Here is a 24669-nt window from a genome sequence, read left to right as displayed (position 1 = left end):
ATTGTACCATAATAATACCATTAAAATGAAAACGAAAAGTCCTTGAAAGCCAATTTGAAAATAAAAATATTTTTGTATGCATGTTCGTGAGTTTCGAAATTTGAGAATTTATTGATGTACATACATATGTATGTATGTATGTATACTACGTCTATGTATCTATTTATGAGCATGTCGGTGTACCCCAAATATATTGCAGAAATAAATAAACTATCCCAAAAACCCTGATACAAACGACTTTCCTAAAATTGTATTTAGAGTGTTTTTCAGGTTCTCTAATAAGAGATGATTTGTATTTGGACATAATACCCAAACGGATCCAACAGCTTGAAAACTGCTTTCAAACTGTCTGAAGCTATATTATATTCATATGGACAGCAAGAACGGAGCGTTTCCAAGCCTATAAAGCATATAGAATCTTGAGCAGTACCAATATCCCTGTCGTACGCCTATTTCTCAGCTTAAAAATAAAACAAACATAAAAGGGGAAAATTAAGTCTTATTCTGTTGCATTGTTTTGTATCGAAACGATTTTGAGCCGAGGATTGTTTCTCCTCACTTGGCTTGAGTTTGCCTGGGTCTTGACGGGGGGCTTAGTCATGACCTTGGCTCTCTCTCCTTGAGCGTTTCTTTCCTTATCTTCTGAATTTTCCCTGGCCTTCTCCTGGCCCTGCATTGCCCTTCGTGGTTCCTCTAAATTTCGTTGATTTTTAGCGTAGAATCAGAGGATTGTACAAAATGTGATATTTTGTAGGAGGTGTGGGAATGGAAGTTTATACTGGAACTTCCAGACGCTTTTGTTTTTTTTACACGTACAGTACAAAATTGTGTATGTTTTATGTACATATGTTTATGTACATATGCACAAACACAGTTCATAGTTTCAAAGCAGCCATCCATGTTTCGTAGGCAGAAGCTGCTGATCGGTTGACTTGACTATGAAGTGACTTACTTTTGTATTTGGGGAAATATGCATGCAAATGTACATATGTATGAATGTATGCACGTACCACTCGCTTGAAGGACGAACAGCTACATACATACATACAAACAATGTACATACATATGTAAATGCAGAATGCAGGCTAACAATATTTTTGGAGCACTCTACTGTTGTGGTAAAGTAGTCTTTGACGAAAATACATACAAACACGAATGTGGACCCTTAGGTATGTATATACATATGTACATATGTATGCATGTAATATTTATGCTACTGTGCATGCACTTTCGTTTCTCGTTCGACTTTTCTTTATTCTAGGGCATGCGGCCAAGTGGGGGCGGGTTTTTGGGCTGTAGAAGATTGTCTGTGTTCTGTGTGCGCCCGCACAAACCTTTTACCGGGCTTTCGCATTGTCCTAGCTCTTTTATTTTTACTACGAATAGACACACACACACACGCGCACACTTCGGAGAAAGCTTTGCACCCCCGCCCACACTCCTCAAAAAAGAGTGCAAGTGTACGAGTGAGTGGCAGAGAGCAAGAGTGGTCGTGAGAGCGGGGAGAGTGAGCGACTACCACGATTCGAAAACAACAAATCAACGATGAAAGCGCTTCGTGAATCACGCTGTGTGCCAAAGTATATTTTAATATGGTGAATCTATTACACTGAATCTGCTATGCCATTAGCAAATTTTTGTGATCATTGAGCTTCATTTTCTGGTATCTATGTAGTTAAGAGCAGAATTTAGTGCTGTGACTGCTGCACGCACTAGTGCAAAAAAAAAAAAGGATTGTACCAAAACACAAGCTTAATTGCTCAGGAAATGGGATCAATTATATATCATTGTATCAAAAAGTCATACACTTTCTTCCTTTTGCAATTACGGTTCTTTTCGTGGTACAAAAAGACGATTACGAGTACAATAAAGTTCCGAGCAAACCAAACTTTCCGTTTTCACACTTAAATTGGAATTTTTTCTGAGAGTAAGAACCGGAACCTGTCGGAGTATTATTTATGACGCCTAGATTTATCTCGCTCTGACTGCAGGCATAAAACAATTCTTATATCAGCAACTGTCAAAAGAGCACTCTCTGGGCATGCCCCACCTTGCACAGATGTAGCCTGCTTCGTGGTTACTACAACGGGACTTTCAAGAACCACTGACGTTCACACGGCGTTTTGCTGTTGGCGCGCGAATACCCATTAACCATTAAGTAACGGGCAGATGAGGCGTTTGACAAAAAGAAAAAAAAACGTACACACAAAAATTTGAAACAACCAACAAATAAATATACACCCCACTCACAAACACATCCGCATTCGAAATCGAAAAAAACAACGGAACGGAACGACACAGAAGAACAATTGCAGCTGCAATTTGAATAAATCGAGGATTATACAACCCGTGCTACGCTTCATCATCATCGTCATCAGGCAGCAGCAGCATCCCAATCAATCAACCAATAGAATTCGGTACATACTTATAACTGCAATGTTTAGATAAGACTTTTAAACCATCAAAAAATGCAAAGATATATACTTTGTATTTAAAAATGTGCTATGTAAGTATACATATACGACGGCTGGATAACTATTATACACGAACATACAAAGGCAATAACAATAATTGAAATGGAAATGCCAATAGTAGGGGATATACATACATACATACATACATATGTATTCGCCGCTCAGTGGGGCAGTGTGGTGCTGCTCCAGTTTGTGCTCCCAAGAGCGAGACACAACGGGGACAAACCACAGCTGTTTCTCTCTCTCACGCAACTGGGTGCGTAGCAAAAAGCTTTTGAGCTACAGAAGGAGCAGACGTATCTCGCTCTCTCCCTTCTCTCTTGGCTGACAGCTGATAGATGCAGAACCAAAATGAACCAGAAGTAGGGGAAAGTATGTACCGTTGCATACATCATGTACATAAAATCTACTGTTCGATTTTGAGGGGAACATCGTCTCTAGAGACAGAAAAAACCCCATTGACTGCAGCTGTTTTTGCAGTTCTATGTAGAGCCCAGAAGCCCAGCAAGCAAAAGCCCCAGCGTCATTTGACATTTCAGCATACAACAAAATAGATATAAATATTTACAAATGTACATATGTATGAATACGAATTCACAAGTACATACGCATGTACATGTGTATGTTTATCTAATAGATATTCCGTTTGGGAATCTATTTGTCGTTTCCATTTACGAGTGTGCCAGTGAGTGTTTGTGTTTTCGGTCGTTCATAGATAAACGTACGAAAAAATCATGTGCTCTTATTATTTTTGTGTGCTTTTTTTTCGTGACGTAAAGAGTTGGGTTCATACCGTATGAACAGCTGATTGATGTTTTCGTGACTCTGAAAATGTGCATACAAATGAAAAATTTGTAGAATATCTCAATGTCAAAACAAAATTTCTCCCACAAATTCCTCAAAATCGGGTAAAAGGTAGAGAAAGAAGGAAGACAATACAAAAGAAATGTCAATAAGTCGCTCAGCAACCACACACGAATATGTATACATACGCAGACGTTCGATCAGCTGTTTTGTGTTGTCTTGCCATAGGCAAAAAAATATCTTGAGCGAAAAGTTCTGCGCTTTCGTATTGTAGTGGTTAAGAAGGGGGAGAGTATGAATCTTTGCTGGTACCATAAAGCAACTATATAGTTGCTTCATGGCTGGTACTACGTGTGTGTGTGGTGTGTGTGTGTGTGTGTGCGTGCTGCTTTGTCTTTGGTATGCGTGGGTGTTTCTCTCTCTGCCTCTGATAGAAACAAGATATATTAAAAGACGGTAGGGTCGTCCCAGAGCGCAGCTTAATGGTTCAGTATGAAACACAAACTCAACGCTAAATTTGTATTATCTGCCGCAAGATATTATTTAAGAGAGAAGCGTATACATCTAAATACGTATGTAAATACATACATCTCATTCTCCCAACAATGTTTTTGTTGCTGGTCATAAATTATTCCACTTAAGAGTAGTGGACGACCATTACTTGGTATTGCTGTGAGTGACCAAAACACTGGCTACCCAGTGTTGGTCGGGCTGCCATACCTTCCTTTCAATATACTTTGGATAGCAGCAGCAGCGGCAGGGGAAATTGAGAGCTAAGCTGCCTTGGCGCTCGGGCTAGTCGGTGGAAAATGTTGCTGACATTAAGTACAAATTGTTTAGTGTTTTTTTCGTGATCTTGTAATACGAATTACTGCATCCGTCTACGTATGTATGTACATAAGCCCAAAAGTTTCAAAGTGCGTGAGTTTGTGCGTTGCATGACGATGCGTTTGATTATGATAACCTAAAAGCATTATGCAAGCATTGTTTGTAATTTTGTTGTTTCTTTGACAGTGTGTGCTTGAGTGTGAGAATATAGTATTTGTGTGTGTGTGGATGTACAACGGGAGGAATACAAAGTTAACAGTAAAAGAAGAGACAAAAACAAAGAGGGATGCATAGAACTGAACTTTATGTAATCAGGCAACCCGTTTGATTTGCCATTATTACCCCTCATTGCCTATGGCTCTGACTCCAACTTTGAAACGGTTAAAAGTGCAGTCAGCACTTTTGCTCTCTCTCTCTCCCTCTCTCTTCGGCCCCTCCAAGTGTCAGTGATGTAACAGCAATTTTGTTTTGTTTTTTGTTTTCTGCGACATGTGAACTGGATTACACAGTGGCATGTGAAAACAAGAGGGGAAGGCCAGAGCCGAGTGATGATGATTTTTATACCCTTGAAAATCCAAAAGGTCCAATATCATCAAATTGCCTTGATCCATGAAACTATACCTTGATACAGTTTTTTCTTTGCAGAAACATTGGGTTCATCTTCAAATACTTTTGCTGCGCTGTTTCGGGTTTCTTTTGAAATAATGCAACAAACATACATTTTTGTTAAAGTTGGCTGCAAAAATAAGTAACATGGCTCTTTTCTTTTTGCTTCCCTGTGATGCCAAGCATCTGCTTCAAATCGCAATACCCTCCTCAAAAGGGTATACAAAAATAGAAGCAACGCAAATGAGAAACGCAAACAAACAACCGCAATAAATTGACACACTGTTTTCTGTGCGCGCTTCCTCTCCTCTCCCGTACATACATAATGCATATATATGTATGTACATATGTATAACGTACATATGTATGTATAAACATTTGTGTGAGCTGAGTTGGAAAGCAGGAGTGGTAGTGGGTGGGGGTCTAATTATGTGCAAACAAGCAATTTGAAGGCTGCGTCTGGCCGTATCGCGAATGCCCTTAACTGCTGATTATCGTCATAGCATTCGAAATCGACGGTTGAACGTAATTGAATTAATTTTTTCCTAATGGCAAAACAACAGACATGGGCCCAACCAATTGGCGTGCGGTAAATTCAGCGATAAAGGCTTTGCTGCTCCTAGCTGCCTGATATGATATGGAAAGAAATGCATTTAAGAGTATGACTCTAAAAACTATGCTATAAATACAAATGAGATCCCTGGAGTAGAAATCTGGGATATGTAAATCGAATAAATTCGAATTAAGGGCCAAGGGCTTGGGATTTCATGCCTTTAAAATATGTTTCAAATTACATTCATACGTATGTACATATGTTAATACATGCATACATACCTGTATACGAGTACACACTCTTCAATTGAAAGTTGACTTTTAATCATACTCAAACTGATCAAGCTTGAACATTCCATGAGTCAATGTTTCTATTGCTAAAACTAATACAATTTCAAAGAATTTCTCCACAATTCGCACGTGCCTTTTAAAGGTCGAAATTTTAAACAGAACATACATACAAACATTTACATATGTATGTATATTGATACCCACGGAATGCATGGCAATTAAATAGCTTGTTTATAAAAATGTACATATGCAGCAGTTAGACGTTCTACGGTACCGTACAACTCTATTTAATTTTTTGTTCTTTATCAAATTACATTAACGAACTTTGATAAGGAACGTGGGCATGGTAGATACATACAATACGTATTTTATATCGTATATCTTCCACTATGGCTCTGCTCCACATACTTTATTAAAATAAGTAAACAAAGTTTCAGTTTTTCAAGTACGCCGAAGAGTTCTGTAAATGCTAATAATACATACAAATCTGCATATTTTTTTCATTCGATTCAAAACTACAACACGGAGCTAAATACGATCAATTATAATCATACTAGTTAATTAGCTATGCTTCAAACGCTCCAATGGGCACCCAGTGGAAAGTGGGCTGGTACAGCTGTACTTTATGAATTAAAAGCTACGATTCCATTAAACCCCCTAGCTAACCTGTTTAACCCTGTTAACAGATGGGTAATAATCCCAAACCCATACCCATATAGCAGAGGCGGCAGTATTACTGTTCAACATTTCTATATTTCACACGATGTGGAACGTAAACACGGGAATAACAATAACAACGGTCATTTGGCTCACTCCTCCTCTCTCTCCGTATCTTTCCATTAGCAGCTGTCTAATGGGTGCTCTTTGGCTCTTGTTCGTACTCCAAGCTCTCTCTCTCTCTCCCTGTCCCTATTTCTGAGTGTTTGTGTTTTCCCCATTTCCCCACTCTACTCGTCTGTTGTATGTCGCGTGCGCTGCATCACTCGGGAATGGGGGGTTCGGGTCGCTCTTTGAAATGCAAAAATCAATAAAATCTGGGCCAACAGTTTTAAAGGTTGATTTAAGCGGTATGACGCTGTCGCAGCTCCTGCATCTCTGTATGTGTTTGTGTATCCAGTGCGTGTGTTCTTGTAAATAAATAAACATTCAAAAGTCCATCACGCTCCTCCCACCTGCGGATTATCCCAGAGGTTTCCCCTTCAGGGCTGTTGTTGGTGTCACACTGCCATTAAAGATGCGTCGCCTTCGCTCTGCCAGCGTGCGCGTCCTATGTACAAGCGTAAAAGTGAAACTAGAGCTTTTTCAAGTTCACTACCCAAGCACACACACGCACACAGTCGCATGAATATGCACATGAACATGCACATGTAGTGGGTGAAATATAACGGCATGTACATGTCGTATGTAGGGAGTATGTGAGTGCCATTCCATATAATGTGCAGCATTAGTGCACCTTTCACGTCATCACGAATCGTGCTTCCCCATGGAATGATCTTAGATCCGAACTGGGTTAACCGCCGCCCTCAGGCCCCAGGCCACTACCCACGCCCAAGTCTAATGTCAAGGTTATCGTCGAAAATCCAGCTACTTTTCTTCAATACCGCAACTAGTCTGCAATGCCAAACTAGTTAACCTTGTTAGTTCATGAAGAAATTCAATTAACTCGAAAGTTTTCAGCCAAGGCAGAGCTACAGCCTCCCACACATACACATAGACATTGTCCGGGTTACGGGAAGATGAGTATAGTGAGCATATGTACAGCATATGTGTTTATGAGGTTTACTTAGGGTTGTTCATAGGAGAGAATAATCATACATAAATTCATATGTATTTACATATATTTAATACTACACACGCACATATAATGTTGTATTGCTTATTTTTATGTCAGAACATTTTTAAGAACTCAAGAAAATTTGCCAATGAAAGGCCAAGAAGTTTTTTGCGATTTAAAGTTAATACGAAAGGTTAAGTTCAGACTCGTTATAGAAAGATTTGGTAAAGGGTCGATATATGGGACAATGCTCCTAAAATCGCGAAAATATATGTACCCTTGATGGACCGTTATTTTTCAAGAATTGACGCGCACAGACTATTTGGCGGTCGGACAGAGTTATTTTTCAATTGCATTCCAAACTTTATTTTTCTCGTATGCTATTAGCTTAGGGAATATTTATAAATGAGTGGACACTCTTTCAAACTGAAAGTCTATTTGATATCTTAACGCTCACCAGTATCTAATTTCTAACTGAAAGTTTAAATAATGAGTAAGCAAGTAAGCAGTAATGGGATAGTCAAATAAACACTTGTTCGATTCCCAACAATTGAGGATAATTCGAGAAAATAAAACATAATTCGATTCCCCAGGCTCAGACATCGAAGTATGTATCTTAATTCAAACTGTGTGAAACCTTAGTACCAACACATACATACATATGTATATACATATGTATGTATGTACAACATATCTGTACCAGTTCTTATGAAACACCTGACGCACTACCGGATGCAACAAATATCGTTGCAGGCATCACCTTTGACCTTTTAGCCAGCAATGCGCTCTGCTGTTCCCCAGCTCAAGCTGACGCTGCCCGCTGCATCCGTGGTGGCATTGAAATACCGTATGGGAAAATGGCATTTTCCCCTTGTGAAGGATGTATTGCATTGGCCAGCTAGGTGGCTATTTTTGGCATCTCCAATTTATATACATATCTACATGCATACTTACATTTATACGTTCTTGTGCCACTCTCGTGAAAGGAAAACTCAAGCTTCCAGCGGCGGGGGCTTGAGCGTTTCAATGTGTGTGGCCTTCAGATGGTTTAAAAAAGACACACAGCTATTAGTATATACTACGAGTATGTATATATAAGCAGCACATAGACGCGCTGTGCACCTACACAGCTGCTGCAGCAGCAGATTGCAGCAGCAGCATAAATCAAGTGTGGGTGTGAAATGTGCTCCTCTCGGGGTCGTTTATATGTCATTGCGCACCCGCTGCTCGGCGCAGTAGTAGAAGAAGGGCAAGAGAGCAAGCTCAAGCTCTGGCACTCTCTCTCTCTCTCTGGCTTTAAGTTTATTTTTATCCGCACGCACCGTCGAGCGTTGGATGAGCGAATAAGAGAGAGTGAGAGGGACGAAGGATGTAAGCTTTGCGTGGGAAGTTCGCGTGGTGCTCCAGTTATGGTTACGAATGCACTTCGGCTTTCTGAACTATTTTAAAGGGGAAAGCACGCTCTCTCTTTAGTTAACCTACATATACCACGCATCGGCATGGTGCGTTAGGTGAGAGAGTGCAGTGAAGGGGAAGTGTTAGTCCGAATGACGTAGAAAGAGCTCCAACAACAAATATACATATGAACGTGTAGCTCCAAAACTGTTGAAGAAGTTGCAACAATACATAAGACTGGAGATGTAGGTACATACACCACACTCAATACTTATACGAGGCTGTACCTATACGAGTATTACTTTCTTTTACTTGATTATAATACAGAGAATTTGGTGAATGCATTCTCGTGCATTGCCTGCATGGGAGCGGAAAGTGAAATGGGAGTATGGCTAGCCGAGGCGAGCCGAGCACTTATGTATTATCGCTGGTCTCCAAAATGCGACATATAATGGGTATGTCCTCCTCCGTTGTCATATTGCCTTTCGAGTTGGGGTCCAGAGTGCTCTGGAGGTAGTCACGTCGGAACTTGTCCCAGCGCCGCGTCTTCAGGTAGTCCTCGAACAGGGCCTGCCGTGAGGGCACACTGCACTCAAAGTAAAAGCGTCGACGCTGCCAGATATTGCCCGGATTCTGTTCATCCTCCAGCAGCCAGAAGCGCGGCAGCACCAGGCACTGGACCACAGTACGAGACATTATCACACGGTGTTCCATCTTCTCGCCCAGACCAAAAATGCTCCCAAATGTGAGCGAGCCTACGTCTATAAAATGGCTCCTAATGGGGTCCTGTGCGGATGGCCCCCAGGAAAGTGAAAGTGAGTGAAAATATGGAATGCTGGACCATGGGGGTGGTGTACATATGTGTCTTTGGGACTTACATGCAACGAAGAGAAAAGTGTCGCATCCGACCCATAAGAGCTCATCATGGTACGAGCGGAGGAGCTGGCCGTAAATAATTCGGAGGTGACTGTGCCCAAACGTGTTGAGGATTGAGTGGCGGATGGAAGTGTTCGCCGCTTCATTGAGGATTGAGAGGCGGATGGAAGTGTTCGCCGCTTCATTGAGGATATAGAGATCGTTGTTCGCTTTGATGCCGATTGGGAGGCAAGTGTTCTTCGCTTCGCACCCGAGCTAGAGGATTCCACAGCATCGGAGTCCGATTCAACGGATACCTCCTCGGCGAAATATTCATAGAAGTCCTCGTAGTCAAAGAGCTCATCCTCCCCTTCGGCATCTTCAATCTCCTCCTCGGTATCCTCGGTATCCGCGGTGTGCCTGTGTGTTTTGTGAGTGAATCGCCTCGACTGCATTATGGTTTTCTTCCTATGAGAGTGCTTATGCAGGAAGCTGGCGTGGCCCATGCTGCAATATGCCTCGATCTCCTTCAGTCCCATTTTACGCATCTACAGAGTTCGAAATGGAAGTGGATAAAACATCTAGAAATATATTTATATATGTGGATGGCCATACCGCTTGCTTCTTGAGGCCCTTCGGTTCGCCATCTTCCGAGGAGGTTGAGGCCAACAAATTCTGAATATCCAAAGGCGTGTACTCTGGAGCATAGTCCGAGTTCTTTGAATCGTGAAACACGGACCGAGCCTCGTTCTCCTTTTGTATTTCGGTCAGATTAATTACAGTCCTGCCCTTGTGGTTACCGATCTGTAATGAAACCAACCAATTTAATCAAAGATTGAATATCTGTAAGATATGTAAATTGCACCTTGATGTTCAGGCATTGGAGGATGACGCATTCGCCGCTTAAAACAAAATGCACCATGTTCACGGAGCCCTTGTCCTCGACATAGATCGTCTCCAGAGGATCATACTGCACCACAGATCCGAACAAACAGGCACGTCGTATCTGATCCTCAGTCAGATAATTAAAGTAGTCAAAGGCTCGCAAGGCCTGTTTCTTTTCGTTCCATTTCTTCTCCATAAATGGCTTCAGAATGCGATTGTAGTCGTTGTCGAATATGGCCAATATCTCACAATTTGCTTGAGAAAAGAGCCAACAAATAGATTCAGATCAGACTAGTCTATTTCGAACGATCGAATGAAGGAAGTGCTTACACAGTGTCGTGAATGTGTTCATTCTGGGGCAATCCTCAACCATTTCCACTTCTCCGATGCAGTCGCCCGGACCGAATATGGCCATGGATACTTGAGTGATTTCCTTTGTGATCTGGGGACAGATATTTAAGAGGTTCCATATCATGTTGAGGATTGCTCTGATCTACCTTATTGTATTCCGTTTTTTTCATTTCCACCTCGCCGTTCAGTATGAAGTACACGGTAATGGGCAGGTCCCCTTCTTTGATTAGAACTCTTGACTTAGTTATACACAATAACTTTATAACCGGCACCATGCGAGCACGGATTTTCTACAGCACAGACCATAGAACGAAAATGAAGCTAAAACTGAAATGAAACCTCGCCTAGAGTGCTTACCGGGGGTATCTTGGCGAAGCAGGTAAGCCCGGCCAAGACCATGCAGAGCTTTTTTCGATCCTCAATGGTTCGCGCCCAAGGGAGCGTGCGCAGCAGCGCCTTCTCCTGCAATAGTCGAAGTAATTACCATTCGTAATCGATTACCCGCATGATTGAGTGGCTTTTGCTTACCGCTACAGTGAGCATTCCGCGCTTCTTCTTCTGCCGCACCAGCAGGGCCACGTTCTTCTTGACATTCATCGAGAGGCCCTGCTCCTCGACTTCGACCAGCCAATGCTGGTTCATAATCACCGCCCGTACCAATTTCTTGAAGCGGTTGCGGATCAGCTTCCTCCTGATGTTCACATCCGTGTCGGTGCGTGGCTGCTTCATCACGTCCCTCCCCCCGTTCACTACCACACCAAATCGGATTTCAAATCTTAAAAGGAACGCAACTCTGTGTCAGTGTGTTGTGTATTTTGTGATTTTGTTTCTATTGTTTAACTTGTACTCGTGTAGGTTTTGTGTGTGTGTATGTGTCAAATGTGATTTAAGCAAACAGGTTAAGTTGTTGCGATGCCCAAAACACTTGGGTTTACCCTTTCGTTTAAAATCTTATTAAGGAAATTAGTCTTAAATATTTTATATTTGTGCAGCTTTAATTTTCAGCATCACTATTGACACAAAGAACCGCTAAGGTACAGATGTAGTACTGAGTGCAGGGTATAAAAGTTGTGACGCGTAAGAAGCGTCTCACACGTCCCTTCCCGTTTTAATGGTTTTTGTGGAGCAGTCGAAGAGTGATATTTTTTCCTCATATTAATTGAGTTTCTATAATCGTTTCCTCATTTATTTTTTCAGCTACATACAAAACTTGTCATAGAATTGCACGACTCTGAGGAGAAAGCACTCATGGAGGCGCTCTAGGAAGGAGACAGAGGAAAACGGGCCAACGTTTGCCAAAACTCAAAGACAGCAAAAGACAGGAAGTAACTAACTAGCAACCGACTCAGACAAAGCCATTAGCAATTACTTTACACGCCCAAACACACACACACACACACACACATACAAGAACACAAAACACACAAAAACACACGATCTACCCTTTTAATGGGAGATGCTCTGTAAATACATAAGACATATTTAGGATCTAGGACTCCACAATACACTCAACTCTCTGAGATAAATACACAAACGGAGACAAAGTAAAAACAAGAGACTCCCCAGAAAAATACTACTTGTATCGCCCGAAAGCTTGGCAGTCAAAATTGAATTGGGACTTTTCATAAATGTGCGTTTGATCAATCAAAAAAATATTATAACTACTCGTCCACGACTCCAGAGAAGCGAGCGAAAAAAGACAAACAGCGAGGAGTTGCGAAAGAATCGGAGTACGGAGTACGGAGAACCAGGGTACAGGTTGCGACTGCCAAGATGCATATTGAAATCCAGGTGGCCCTAAATTTTGTCATCTCCTATCTCTACAACAAACTGCCCCGCCGACGCGTAAACATATTCGGCGAGGAGCTGGAGAAGGCATTGCGCGACAAGTTCCAGGGACACTGGTACCCGGAGAAGCCGTTCAAGGTATGCACTTACCATTCCCAGAAGATATCTGGAAGTTGAGTCGACTATATGAACATTTTTGTTGTTGCAGGGTTCCGCTTATCGTTGCCTGAAGACCGGCGATGCCATCGATTCGGTGCTGGAGCGTGCGGCTCGGGAGAGCGGTGTGCCCATCAGTGATGTATTAGAGAATTTGCCACACGAGCTGTCCGTGTGGATGGATCCCGGCGAGGTGTCCTTCCGCGTTGGCGAGAAGGGAGCCGTGAAGGTAAGCTTCCAAATTGTTACCCAAACAAAAGAATCGCCCAGTAATCTCCCAGTCTTTTTGCGCTGCAGATTCTTTATACAGAGAACAATGAGAATCACGAGGATAGCCGCTCGGCAGATCGTGAGGTCACCAAGACGTTCAATCCGGAGGCCCAATGCTTTCGACCCATCGATGTCGTCAACACGACCCTGACCAATCTGAGTTTAAGCCCCAAGTCATTGCCGGTGCCCATGCCCCAGGCAGGCTCCTCGCCGCACTCGGCCGCCTCTGGGTCGCCCACCTATAAGGGCAGCCCCAATCCCAATGCCAGCAATGGCAGCTGTGGCTCCGCCTCCGGCTCGTCCACTGGCTCGGCTACGGCTCAGGGTCAGGCACAGGGTCAGACAACTCAGGCTCCGCCGCACGGCAATTCTTCAGCTGGGGGCACAGCCTCGGCGTACTTGCAACGGGCACCACAGGCGCCATTAACCTTCACGACAGCCACCTTTGCCCAGACTAAATTCGGCAGCACCAAGCTAAAGACCAGCTCGAAGCGCGCCAGCAGGTAAGGCTCTTGCCACTTATGCCATACCATCCACATTTATTCCATTTATTCATTGCAGCAGCGCTTACCGCATGTCGCCCACAGAGTTCTCGAACTACATCAAGCAGCGAGCCATACAGCAGCAAATGCATCACGGCCATGGGGTCGTCTCGTCCCAGGGCTATGCCGCCTTGGACCCTGTGTCGCCGGCACGCTCGATCTCGCCCAATCCACTGGCTCTGGGCGGCCAAATGGCCACCGGAGCTGTAGCCGGTGATCACTTCTTTTATCCCGGCGTGGTGATGGGCCTATATCCGCCGTTCAATGGCCAGCGGAATCTCTACGAGTCACACTTCAACGGCGATGCCAACATGGCCATGTTTGCCGGGCATCCACATGTCAATCCCGTGGGTGGTGGCGCCAAGTACAGTACTTACATGGAGGCTTGCTACTATCCCAACGGCCAGCATGTGTCCCAGCAGCAGCAGCTAGGCGGACAAATGGACAACGAGAGCTGCACATATGGCCTCGAGGCAGATCAGTGTAACATCGATGAGGTGGGAGCAGCATCAGTCGGAGTTGGCGTCGCAGCTGGGGCTGGGGCTGGGGCTGGGGACTCTTCCCCAGACAACAGTCCCATTGCCACACCACCAGTGGCTGCGATGCCTAACCAAAATTCTGCTGCTGTTGCAGCCACCACTGTAGACACAGCAGCCACAGCCGGACCGGCCAGCCCGGGTGTCAATCAGCAGCAGCAGCAGCAGACAGAGTCCTCATCGTCCACCAATCTGATTGATGGGATCAACTCGTTTTACGGCACTGGATCGTCTTATCAGCAGCTGCTGGTGGCCAACTAGGCCTCCCTTCAGCCTCTAGCCACAATAACCGCTAGATCAGTGATCAGCAACAAACACCGAAATAGACAGAGACATACCAACCCCGGGCCTAGCGGCAACACCGAGAGCGTAGAACCGACCGACCGACCGATAACTAAAGAGCCAGAACAATAGAATCTAGTTTTAAACGAAAGCTCCGCCACATAGTTATATATATAGAGTTAATTATTGGGTCTGACTGGCCCCAGGGAGCCAGGCACCATACCGATCCAATTGTTACAACATTTTGAGCCACAAATAGAAGAAAGACCCTTCAATTCAAACAAAAAGTTCAAGGAATAGGATCCGTTTAGCTATAAACATTTTGGATTGTGTACACCTCTCGTTTGTGTTGTATATATAATTACGGAAAGCTCTGGTATACAGATGACGGACCTAACCATTTACGATAGTCATCTATACCCCTAGACCCATTCAATCAGACTGTGTAGGATGGCCACCCCTACTGATAGGAAATTGTATAAATGCATATTTTTTACGACGCTCGTTCGTAGGTACGAATATACCTACCACATACCGAAAGACATACCCGTAGATAGAGCAAACCTACACTTTGTGCATGGGCCTATTTATGAGAGAGTTCTAACTAGCGCCCATACGGACAGGTATACATATGTACATATATACCTACTATTTATATTTTGTTATTCAATTCGAAATGAAGTTTCTTTGTTCTGAAATGCCTAGAGTATATATACATATATAGCTGCATATATGTATAAGATCTGCACAGAAACACAACAGACACTGAGACAGAGACAGAGACAGACACAGACACAGGTGTGTGGCCGCCATAGGCGTGCATCGCTATTAAAACAAACAACAGAACATAAAAGAAAGCATAAAACAAAACATGTATAAAAGGAAATCCTATAGAATTTCTCAAACTAATTTTTTTTAATTGTTATACATAAATATGTACATGCATATATTTAAGTATCCATCAACTGGATCAACTTTTGACATTAAGTTTTTAATTAGTTCTAAACTAAGAGATAAGCTCATTTTTGATATCAACAAGAAGAGGTGTGGAAGAAGAAAACGAAGAGGAATGAAGTGGAAACTTGCATACCCAACCCATTATGAGCCATGCAAACGTTGTGCGTCTTGGGAAGCGATCAATTTCGAATGAGCCCGAAGATCACCACTCCCAGATACTCGACAAACGTTTGTGGCACCCCTTCGACTGTAACCTACCGACTGTAAGTGGTTGGGATATTCTAGCGAGCTGAATGATACGATGCAAGGAGATCCCTAGAATATTGGACCCCAACCATTCGAGTTATCCAAGCCAACTTTAGTCCACCCAATGCAGTGGATCGTTGACTCTAACCATAAGCCATTATCCACAAAGGAACGGAAATGCAAGCAATGAAAACCTCGGACGCTCGACCACACGTAGCAGAGGTCCTGAAGGTAAAAGGGCATAAACCAAAAGAGAAAACAAAAACAAAATATAAGTACTATAAAGAACTCTTTTCATTTGTGTGTTATACTGTATGTATTACTATTTGACTTCATATTTTTTTTATATTGTATGTATATCTATTTTTATATGAACATTTGTAATTTTTGATAAATCAAGTAAAGTAAAAAACAATTTTATACTTTTTATATGGGCTTACGTGAAGAATACCTTGTGCTATATAGTATGAATGTTTACTTTAATTTTCAAAACAAAACAAAACAAAACAAAAACACAAACAAACGAATGCGAAATGTTGCAAAAGAAACACAACAACAAAACCAACAAAATCAAAGCAAAACAAAAACCAAATGAGCATTTTTATTTAACCTCCATTTGAAAGAAAAATCCCCCAATCGAAACACGAATACACATAGAAATGATTGATGTAAATATCTCATCGGATATACAGATATGTTTGTAATGGGTGTATCATTTTCCTTCTCCCGAATTTAATGGCTGACACCTCTTGATGTATATTGAATAATGGTTTAATGGAAATATCTATATATATTATATACATAGATTAATGTGTAAGTAGATGAAGATAGGGGCAACAAGAAACCAACCAACCAACCAACCAACAAACAAAGAACAAACTGATAGACAGACATGCATCCAATATGTGTATAAGAAGTACTCTCTCCCACATGCAGACACAAACCTTAGAGATAATGCCACTGCATATATGCATGTACATATATTACATCTAAACAAAAGATCTTGTTAAGTAGTATTTGTAATTTATGCAAATATTTTTTACATTTTGTTACAACTGAGAATGAGCAAAGGATGGGAGCAGTGATGCAGAGAGTAGAGCGACAAAAAGGAGGACAGCGGCAAGATTTTAAACATTTTGAAAAAATGTATTCGAATAATATGTACCTACACATCCCACAGATATGTGTATCTCAAAACTTACCACTGACAAACGGAAATTTAATGAAACATTTAAAGTACCTTAAAGAAGCTTCTAACTACAGCTACTGTGATCACGATCAAGAGTCAAAAATCAAACCAGAATCAAAGTCAGAATTAATGATAAGCTTCAATTGCAATTCGCTCATCCCTCAACAATCCGTGCGGACCAGGAATACACTGGGAGCCACTGCAACGGACGACAGGGGTCAACGAATTGCTGATTTCTTGCTTTTGAATTCTGATCATAGTAGTGCTTAAGTACCTTCATACATACATACATACATACTTACATCACACTCGTGCATCGCCCCATTTGACACACGAAACCGAAAGAGCGTATGGACACGGGACATTGTTTTTAGATATATTAGAAGCTATCCAAAAACTATCAAAACCAAAAACGAACACAAACAGAAAAGGCAACAACTTTTTTACTTTTATATATATATGTATAAAGATTCAATATATATATGTATATGTATATGTATGTGGTATATGCATGTCTCCATTCTGAATGTACAATATTATACAAAGCAATGTCTGTTTCTCGATGTACATACATACTCGTAAAGTTAATAGCGAAAAGAACACATAATGTTAACAAATGTCCCACATGCCATAAGCTGTATAGATACAAAATGATATGGATATGGCCCCAACTCTCACTTCTCCCCCTCTGCCCGGCTAGAGGGTGGCAGAGTTGTATAGAATACAATAGTAATAATAAATATATATAGAATACATATGTAAGAGAATACTGATCGCTTGCTTAGGCACTTTTCTATTGTGATTGTGATACCAATGTAAGGCACAGATGCAGATATACAGATACTGAGATCCATACCTAGCGGAACATACATACCTATTTAGATGTCGATGTCCACCAACTTGAGAACCTTAAGCTAAGTCAAGATCAGATTAGATCAGATCAGATCAGATCCGAATTGTATCTGAAAGACACTTAACAGCAACTGGATTAGGAGTAGGAATAGGAACGGAATCATCATGGTAGATACTACAAAATATACAAATTACATACACTATATTTTACAATATGGAAACACTCACACACACACATACACACACACACACACTCATAGGAATCTAGAGTTCGGATCTGTCAAGATGGTAGTAGGAAGCAACTCACTAACTAAACTAAAGAGCAACATTGGTGTTAATCAATTTGTAGGTAAGAGAGAACCACAAAACAAAACTAAATGAACAGACAACAGAAAAGCAAAATACATATTAATTATAATAATAATAATAACTGTTTTTTTATACCTCAGATATGTTTCTAAGTATATGCGTATGTGTGCGTATGTCTCCCAAACAAAATTCTATATACAGGCATAGAGAAAGAACTCCACTCCCTAACTACCCAAATGCAAACACAAGCCCAAAGCAAAGCAAAGCAAAGCAAACTAAATTAAATTATATTACAGCCACTGGTCGTCTATAAGGTGTTTAGGTATCGTTATCTGGATAAGTAGCTAGAGGACAAAATTCTTTTATGAATGTTGGATGTAACTTTTGTATATTTTTAGGTAACTTGTTCAATTGATACGCTTCTTTTCCAAACAAAAATCTAAATGTGCATTATCTACCTACCCACACACACACAAACACACAGACATCACAACCACTGACTAATGTGGGGATCCCAGGCTCTAAGATTGGGGATTGTATGTATTGTATGGATATGTATTCCTGGAACAATGGCGGGGAAACAATCATCGCCACAAATTAAGCTCAATATGTACCATATGCGTACTATATGTTTCGGCATAACAAAATCCAAATACTCGTAGCCGTACCGTATAGGAGGGGCCTGCGCCGTAGGCATTCCCATAGATACTGAGATATGTACCAGATGTATTTTTGAATGAATGTCTAGTTTCTTACATATATGCGTACAATATACGAGTACATACATATGTATATCTACATATGTATGAATTTTATGCCTAAGTGAAATCAGCAATGGACATGGAAAATAATGTGATTTAAGTTTGGCAATTGGTCATCTTTCGTTGAGGGTTGCATACATGGCGGAAACCAATGAGTACGTAGAAGAGTGCAATAAATTTAAATTTACATTTACATTTACATTTAACTGTGTGCAAATACACACACAATACATACATATGTACGACTATAATTATGTTCTAAACTTCGACTCCAATAAGTTATCGTGCTATCTCGTACTGATTGCCATATCGCTCGCGTATGATTGCTGTATCGTGTCGTTCGTCTAACAGCAAAAGAATAAACAATGAAAATTCGAATTAAATAAAATGCATATCAGTGAACACAATACAATAACGATGAACAGACAGATGGTCCTACAGACAGACAGACAAAAACAATATATTGAATTTAAAGTGCTATAAATGTGTATGTATGTATGTATATCCTATACCCAGTACACAAATACGAGTATTCAATCAATTCAAAAAGAACAGAAACCCCCTACGTGTGTACATAAGCATAGAGGTAATTTATGTAATATATATGTATATGTATTATGTATAGTAAAAAATATAACTTCCATAATGAGTATTTTTCATATTACCTTTAATAGAATAAAGATTATCGTATTATTCGAATACATATGCCTGCATTTTTTATCTACCCCACGTCTCGTCCTACTACTCTTATGAATATCCACGCTGCTTTACCAAAAAGACACGTAAGTAGGTTAGGTTAGGTTGAGGCGGCTGTCGGGGTTGTCAGAGACCCGACACACCTAGGCCGGTTTCGGCCCATTGTGATACCGCATGTTTCGTTCCCTTCTCCCTCGTGAGACCCTATTTTATCCATTATCCCATCCGGATGCCCTTATGAAGCCTGCGATCCGTCTGGGACTGATTGTAGACATGTCCGAAATGTCATTTAGAAAAGGAGCGCCCAAGTATTGGAGTCTCCTTCTACTGAGAGCCGGGCAGGAGCAGAACAGGTGTTCCACGCTCCCGTAAGGGAGCGTATGACTGAGCTGCACCTACTCCTACTGAGTTTGCAGAGCTCATCGGTGCGCTTCCTATTAATGTTAGCCATGTTTGCCGAGTTATGTGACATAGTGGCACAGTTTGCCATCTGTCATTTATTAGTTGCTTAAGACACGTAAGTAATCTAATAAACAATTTTAAAGACTTATCAGAGGATTCGGTATCACATATTCTGAATTATTTTAAACTTTAACATTTTCAACAGTTAAATTCAAAGCAAAAGTTTTAAACTCTTAATTGTATAAGCATTCTCTCGCTCACCTAAATCTGTGTATAAATTAATATGTACAAACATTCAAGGTACAAACACTTTTCAAACAAAACACATAATACATTTAAGAAATTTTAAATACACCATTAGCTAATAAATATTGCCGAAGTTGACATTTAAATTCCTTTGAACTGGCTGGTCATGTTGTTCGGCTTTTGACCGAAGATCTACGAAAAATTGTTCTAAAGAGTCCAGCGATATTCTGCTGGTTATCACGTTTTCCATGCCATACTTTGTGTCTACATATTGAAATAAATGATCCAACGACGTATTGCTGACAATCACACCCTTTTGAAAGGTAAGTTTTTGATTGGAATTCGGCACTATCGGGGTGGACATGATTGCAGTCATCTCACTGAGCACTTTACGCTGCTCATTTGGAGACTTACCAAACGGTTGCTTGGTCGGAATCGAGTTGGCTATTGACAGTTTAACATTAAATATGTTTCACAGGCATTTTCTACATCCAATCGCAGTTGCTGGAGAACAATTGAGTGACCAATTTAGTATTTGGACTTCCGTTGGAATTCACGTTTAAGTGGTCCTCCGTTATTTTCCATGCAATTGGCAATTCAGAAGTAGAGGTTCATGGTTCATCGCTTGCTTTATTGTTGTAGCGGATATTGCTTTGCCGTTTACCACCAGCCCAGGGTCTAGGAAGTGTTCCTCATTAGCTTTACCAGTTGAGGCACATCGGCAAATACAAAAACTTTCATTTGTGGATTAGTGGATGTTCTGAAATAAAATACGTATTCATAAAAGTCACACAATGATGTTTTTGTTCGTTACTTCGTACCTGTTGATATTCCAAGCTGAGCCCATAAGTTCAAGTTTCCGGCTCCCCTATCGGACACCATTGCCACAACATTATATTGAGCAGAGTAAAGCTTCTTGATCAGCATGTGTAGCGTTTCCATTGTCATGGGTTTGTCAAAATCGTAATAAATGGGTGCTTCCAGGATTTCCACAGTCCCTGAGCCATTGCCACTTGTACATAGATTCGCGGCTTTGTGGTCGACGCTACTCGTATTTTCATTTCATCGAAACACAGCACGCACAGTTTGTCCTCATTTTCCCCGTCAACAGCTGCCTCCATGAGTTCAAATATGAAGTTTAACGGGCCAGGGTTTATCTCCACCGTTTGCGACCATTTGTACAGTGTGGAAATGCAGGGAAATGGAAACACCCTTTTGAGGAGATGCCTATAAGCCCTAGGTCCAGCAGAATGAAGACAAATGCCTGATGAAATGTCCTCCGAGCTCCAACATACCCGCACACCTCCATTTTCCAGCTTACTGATTTGCTTTTCGGTGAATACATTTTTAAGGGATGCTGCCAACGTTTCCATAGTCAGCAGCTTTTTTACAAGCAGATCATTTTCCGTTTGCAGACATTATGTCCGACAGCAGAGGGTAATTCTTCTGCGTATAAGTATTTCTCTCTTTGAGGGACTGCGTTTGGCAGCAAACGCCGGCGCTTTGCCTTGCTGTCGGATGCATAATGAAAATCGTCTTCATCAAAATGATTCTCGCAGATTTTATTGGTCTCTTCTAACTGCACTTGAGTTGCATTTATCCATAGTTGTCTTTTATAGCGTCTTTAGGAACACAAATCAAGCGAACCGAATTTGAGCGAAAAATTTTTCACACCTTTGGCAAAACTTTCTTCCCGAAAGTTTGCTCACACAGCGCGCAAAGTACTGAGATACGCCCCGAAAAGAGAGAGCGCGTTGTGGGAAGACACCATCCATGACGAAAATGTACTGGGTGGTGTATTCGCTGTCTTTCGGGTTGTATTCATCACTCACACACCCAATCGCACCGGATTTGCTGTTGTATTTACTGTTTTACTGTGCAAGACAAACCACGAAAGGGAGAACGTAGCGGAAATATATTTGCGTAAGTGCATGGCAGCTGTTCGCATAAACTTGTAAGGGTTTTTGTGGGGCATATTCTGGCTGATCGAAAGATCCGAAATACTCTTGAGTAAGTTTTTAAAATTCTATTGTATAAAACGTCGAAGTTCGAGCGTTGTCTAAAACTGGTATTTAATAAATGTATTTAAGAATCGCAAACTTGCGTTTAATGCACCCAGTAAGTCTGTACTCACAGGCATAATGGTAGGATTTAGTTTATTCAAGTTTCAATCAACTGTTCAGTTTTAGGCCACTAAAGTTGATGTCGTTCGCATGGTCATCCGCGATGGTAAAGTTGAACTTAAACTGGCTTCCCGTGCTCTCCTGCTGCAGGCTGCTGCGAAGCGATGAGAGATCAGACTGTGGGTGGGATGCCGTCTGCTGGGCGGGTTCTGGAGCAGTCTCATTAGTATCGGTAGCGGTGGGCAGGGCAAATTCAAAGCGAAAATCCTTTCCGGATGTTAGAAGCGCCGACTTCTTCACAAAGCTGGACTTTTTATTTGTGTCAGCGGAGGGTGTGAACTTTATTTGCTTGGATGCTGCAATATAAGAAGATGAATTCCATCAAAATGAGCGGTAACACAGATTGGAAAGAGACGCAAGTACATTGTGGAACAGAAGGGAAGCACACAAATATGTATGATTGAAAGTGTACTTTTGTTTTAAACTGTATAGTTGTGTCTCACCTAGCATCATTTTTCGTTCCTCCTGTTGCATCTTGGAACGGTAATCTCCCATGGAGAGCTTCATCACCTGCCGCTTCTTGATGAGTGGCGCCGTTTGGCTTGTCAGAATTTTAAGGTTCTTGGCAGTATCTTCGGCTGCAATGGTGGTTTTAGATTATTATTGCCCACACTTATATTTCCGCAGTGACTTACCAACTTTTTGGCTCAGCTTGCCGCCGTCAAGGGCTGTCTGTAGCTGCTGAACACACCAGCAGAGCTCCAGCTCGAATTGAATGACGCTCTCACCGTCTAATGCCGGGCCCGGTTCAGCCGACGTCGCCACCACCGGCTTCTTTGCTGGTCCCTGAATTGGCGGTGGTTTATTTATTGACTTTGCGGTCTTCCTGCGATGCATTTCTTTCAGATTTATTATTGAAATAAAGGCAATGTGCTCGCTTTACAGCTGGAAGATCATATCGATGTTAACAATAGTTTTGTTGATATTATATCGATATATTGATGTGGTGATATACATTATATTCGATACGATTCCATATTCGATTCGAGATTAGATATCGGCACGATATTTTTGGCGCTATTTATTTTTTAAAATGTATTTTGTCTTGCATTGCCATGTATTTCTGCACTACTTTATACTGAGTGCAACAGCTTTCCGCATATACAAATCATGTATGAGAAGTTGTGAAGATAAGTGGACACATCTTTCGCACATATTAGAACTAGAAAGGTGGCGCCAGTAGTGTGAACCACCAAAACGTACTGAAGCATTCAGAGAGATCTGGAATTGGGATGGGAGTAAAACATCTATCGCACGGTAAACGCATCTCTGCCAACTATCGATGTGGACCCAGCAACTCTGAAGTGCCGCACCGATGACAAGACCGCGTTTCCGGTATCTGCCTCTTTCTTTTGCCACTGTCACTTGACCAAGGTAGGTGTGTCGAAAATTTGCTGGTCTAAAAAATTCTAATAGTTGATATATCCTCAGTCGCTTCTTTGATTTAAATCTTCAAAATGGTTGCCCCAAAGAAACAGGTAATTGTGACAAATAATGAAAATGTTTTTGTGCATCTGTGCTGATCGCTGCATTTGTGTTTTGTTTATAGAAAAAGGCGCTGGAGAGCACCAACGCGCGTCTGGCGCTGGTGATGAAGTCTGGCAAATACTGCCTCGGCTACAAGCAGACGCTGAAGACCCTGCGTCAAGGCAAGGCCAAGCTGGTGCTTATTGCCAGCAACACGCCCGCCCTGAGGTGAGAATGCTACCGAGAAGTAGATTTCCATTGCACCCAAGTATGTATGAACAGCTACGCGTTGCTGTTGTTGGAACCATATGGAGTCTTGCTTAATGCTGACTGAGAAATATGATTTCAATCAAGTGAAATTGATGGAAACTATGGAGTAGTATATATCATCTCAACCAGCGCAAGCGGCAGGGGCAAGCGACTGTAAAAACAGAGATTTGCTTGCTACTGCCCCCTCCACGTGGTTTCACTAACGACACGCACATGTTGCGCCTGCTTGGGGTAAGACTGAACATATTTGATATTTAAACACACACACACACACACGTGATGATTCTGTAATTCCGACTGCCCTGACGAATCTTTTTATTACTAGAGACTCTTTCTGATTGTATTGACGCTCGAATTGTGGATTCTGAAATTGTTGGCCTTGATGACTAATATATTTTGGTTTGTGCCTTTGCAGGAAGTCCGAGATTGAGTACTACGCCATGTTGGCCAAGACCGAGGTTCAGCACTACAGCGGCACCAACATTGAGCTGGGCACCGCCTGCGGTAAATACTTCCGCGTGTGCACCCTGTCCATTACCGATCCTGGAGATTCGGACATCATCCGTTCATTGACCGAGAACTAAATGACTAGAATTTCATTTTTACTCGTACAATAAATTCTAATAAACGATGGGTTGAAGAACAAATATTCTGTTTGCTTGTATTATGGCAGGGAAGCCGCCCTGAAGCGGTGCACGCAGC

General features: G+C 41.7%; 4 protein-coding genes across 5 annotated transcripts; 2 read left to right on the top strand and 2 right to left on the bottom strand.

Annotated features, from left to right (window-relative positions):
- The first annotated feature begins 4052 nt into the window (after positions 1-4052).
- LOC117903154 (protein Tob1) lies at positions 4053-14645 on the top strand. 2 transcript variants are annotated; one of them, XM_034814990.1, is made up of 5 exons: positions 4053-4163; positions 12013-12741; positions 12812-12988; positions 13057-13532; positions 13591-14645. In XM_034814990.1, exons 2-5 carry the CDS (start codon positions 12589-12591, stop codon positions 14366-14368), a joined length of 1584 nt encoding a protein of 527 aa, XP_034670881.1. In that variant the 5' UTR covers positions 4053-4163; positions 12013-12588; the 3' UTR covers positions 14369-14645. The 2 variants fall into 2 exon arrangements, with proteins under 2 accessions (XP_034670881.1, XP_034670882.1); XM_034814991.1 differs by having other exon boundaries at positions 4055-4195; positions 13594-14645.
- LOC117903153 lies at positions 9078-11643 on the bottom strand. Its single transcript, XM_034814989.1, has 8 exons — positions 11344-11643; positions 11173-11277; positions 10962-11105; positions 10795-10906; positions 10445-10719; positions 10195-10383; positions 9603-10127; positions 9078-9510 (listed from the first exon to the last, which is right to left on the bottom strand). Exons 1-8 carry the CDS (start codon positions 11542-11544, stop codon positions 9139-9141), a joined length of 1923 nt encoding a protein of 640 aa, XP_034670880.1. The 5' UTR covers positions 11545-11643; the 3' UTR covers positions 9078-9138.
- Positions 14646-22147: 7502 nt separating the features above from the next.
- On the bottom strand, positions 22148-23131 carry LOC117903149 (UPF0488 protein CG14286). Its single transcript, XM_034814986.1, has 3 exons — positions 22866-23131; positions 22674-22808; positions 22148-22526 (listed from the first exon to the last, which is right to left on the bottom strand). The coding sequence occupies exons 1-3, from the start codon at positions 23065-23067 to the stop codon at positions 22219-22221; spliced, it is 645 nt and encodes a 214-aa protein (XP_034670877.1). The 5' UTR covers positions 23068-23131; the 3' UTR covers positions 22148-22218.
- A 414-nt stretch (positions 23132-23545) lies between these two features.
- LOC117901432 (60S ribosomal protein L30) lies at positions 23546-24614 on the top strand. Its single transcript, XM_034812179.1, has 4 exons — positions 23546-23604; positions 23662-23708; positions 23780-23925; positions 24383-24614. Exons 2-4 carry the CDS (start codon positions 23688-23690, stop codon positions 24549-24551), a joined length of 336 nt encoding a protein of 111 aa, XP_034668070.1. The 5' UTR covers positions 23546-23604; positions 23662-23687; the 3' UTR covers positions 24552-24614.
- Positions 24615-24669: the final 55 nt, after the last annotated feature.

This window comes from Drosophila subobscura, chromosome A (assembly GCF_008121235.1).
Source record: "Drosophila subobscura isolate 14011-0131.10 chromosome A, UCBerk_Dsub_1.0, whole genome shotgun sequence".
NCBI lineage: Eukaryota > Metazoa > Arthropoda > Insecta > Diptera > Drosophilidae > Drosophila > Drosophila subobscura.
This window is presented reverse-complemented; position numbering and strand designations above follow the sequence as displayed.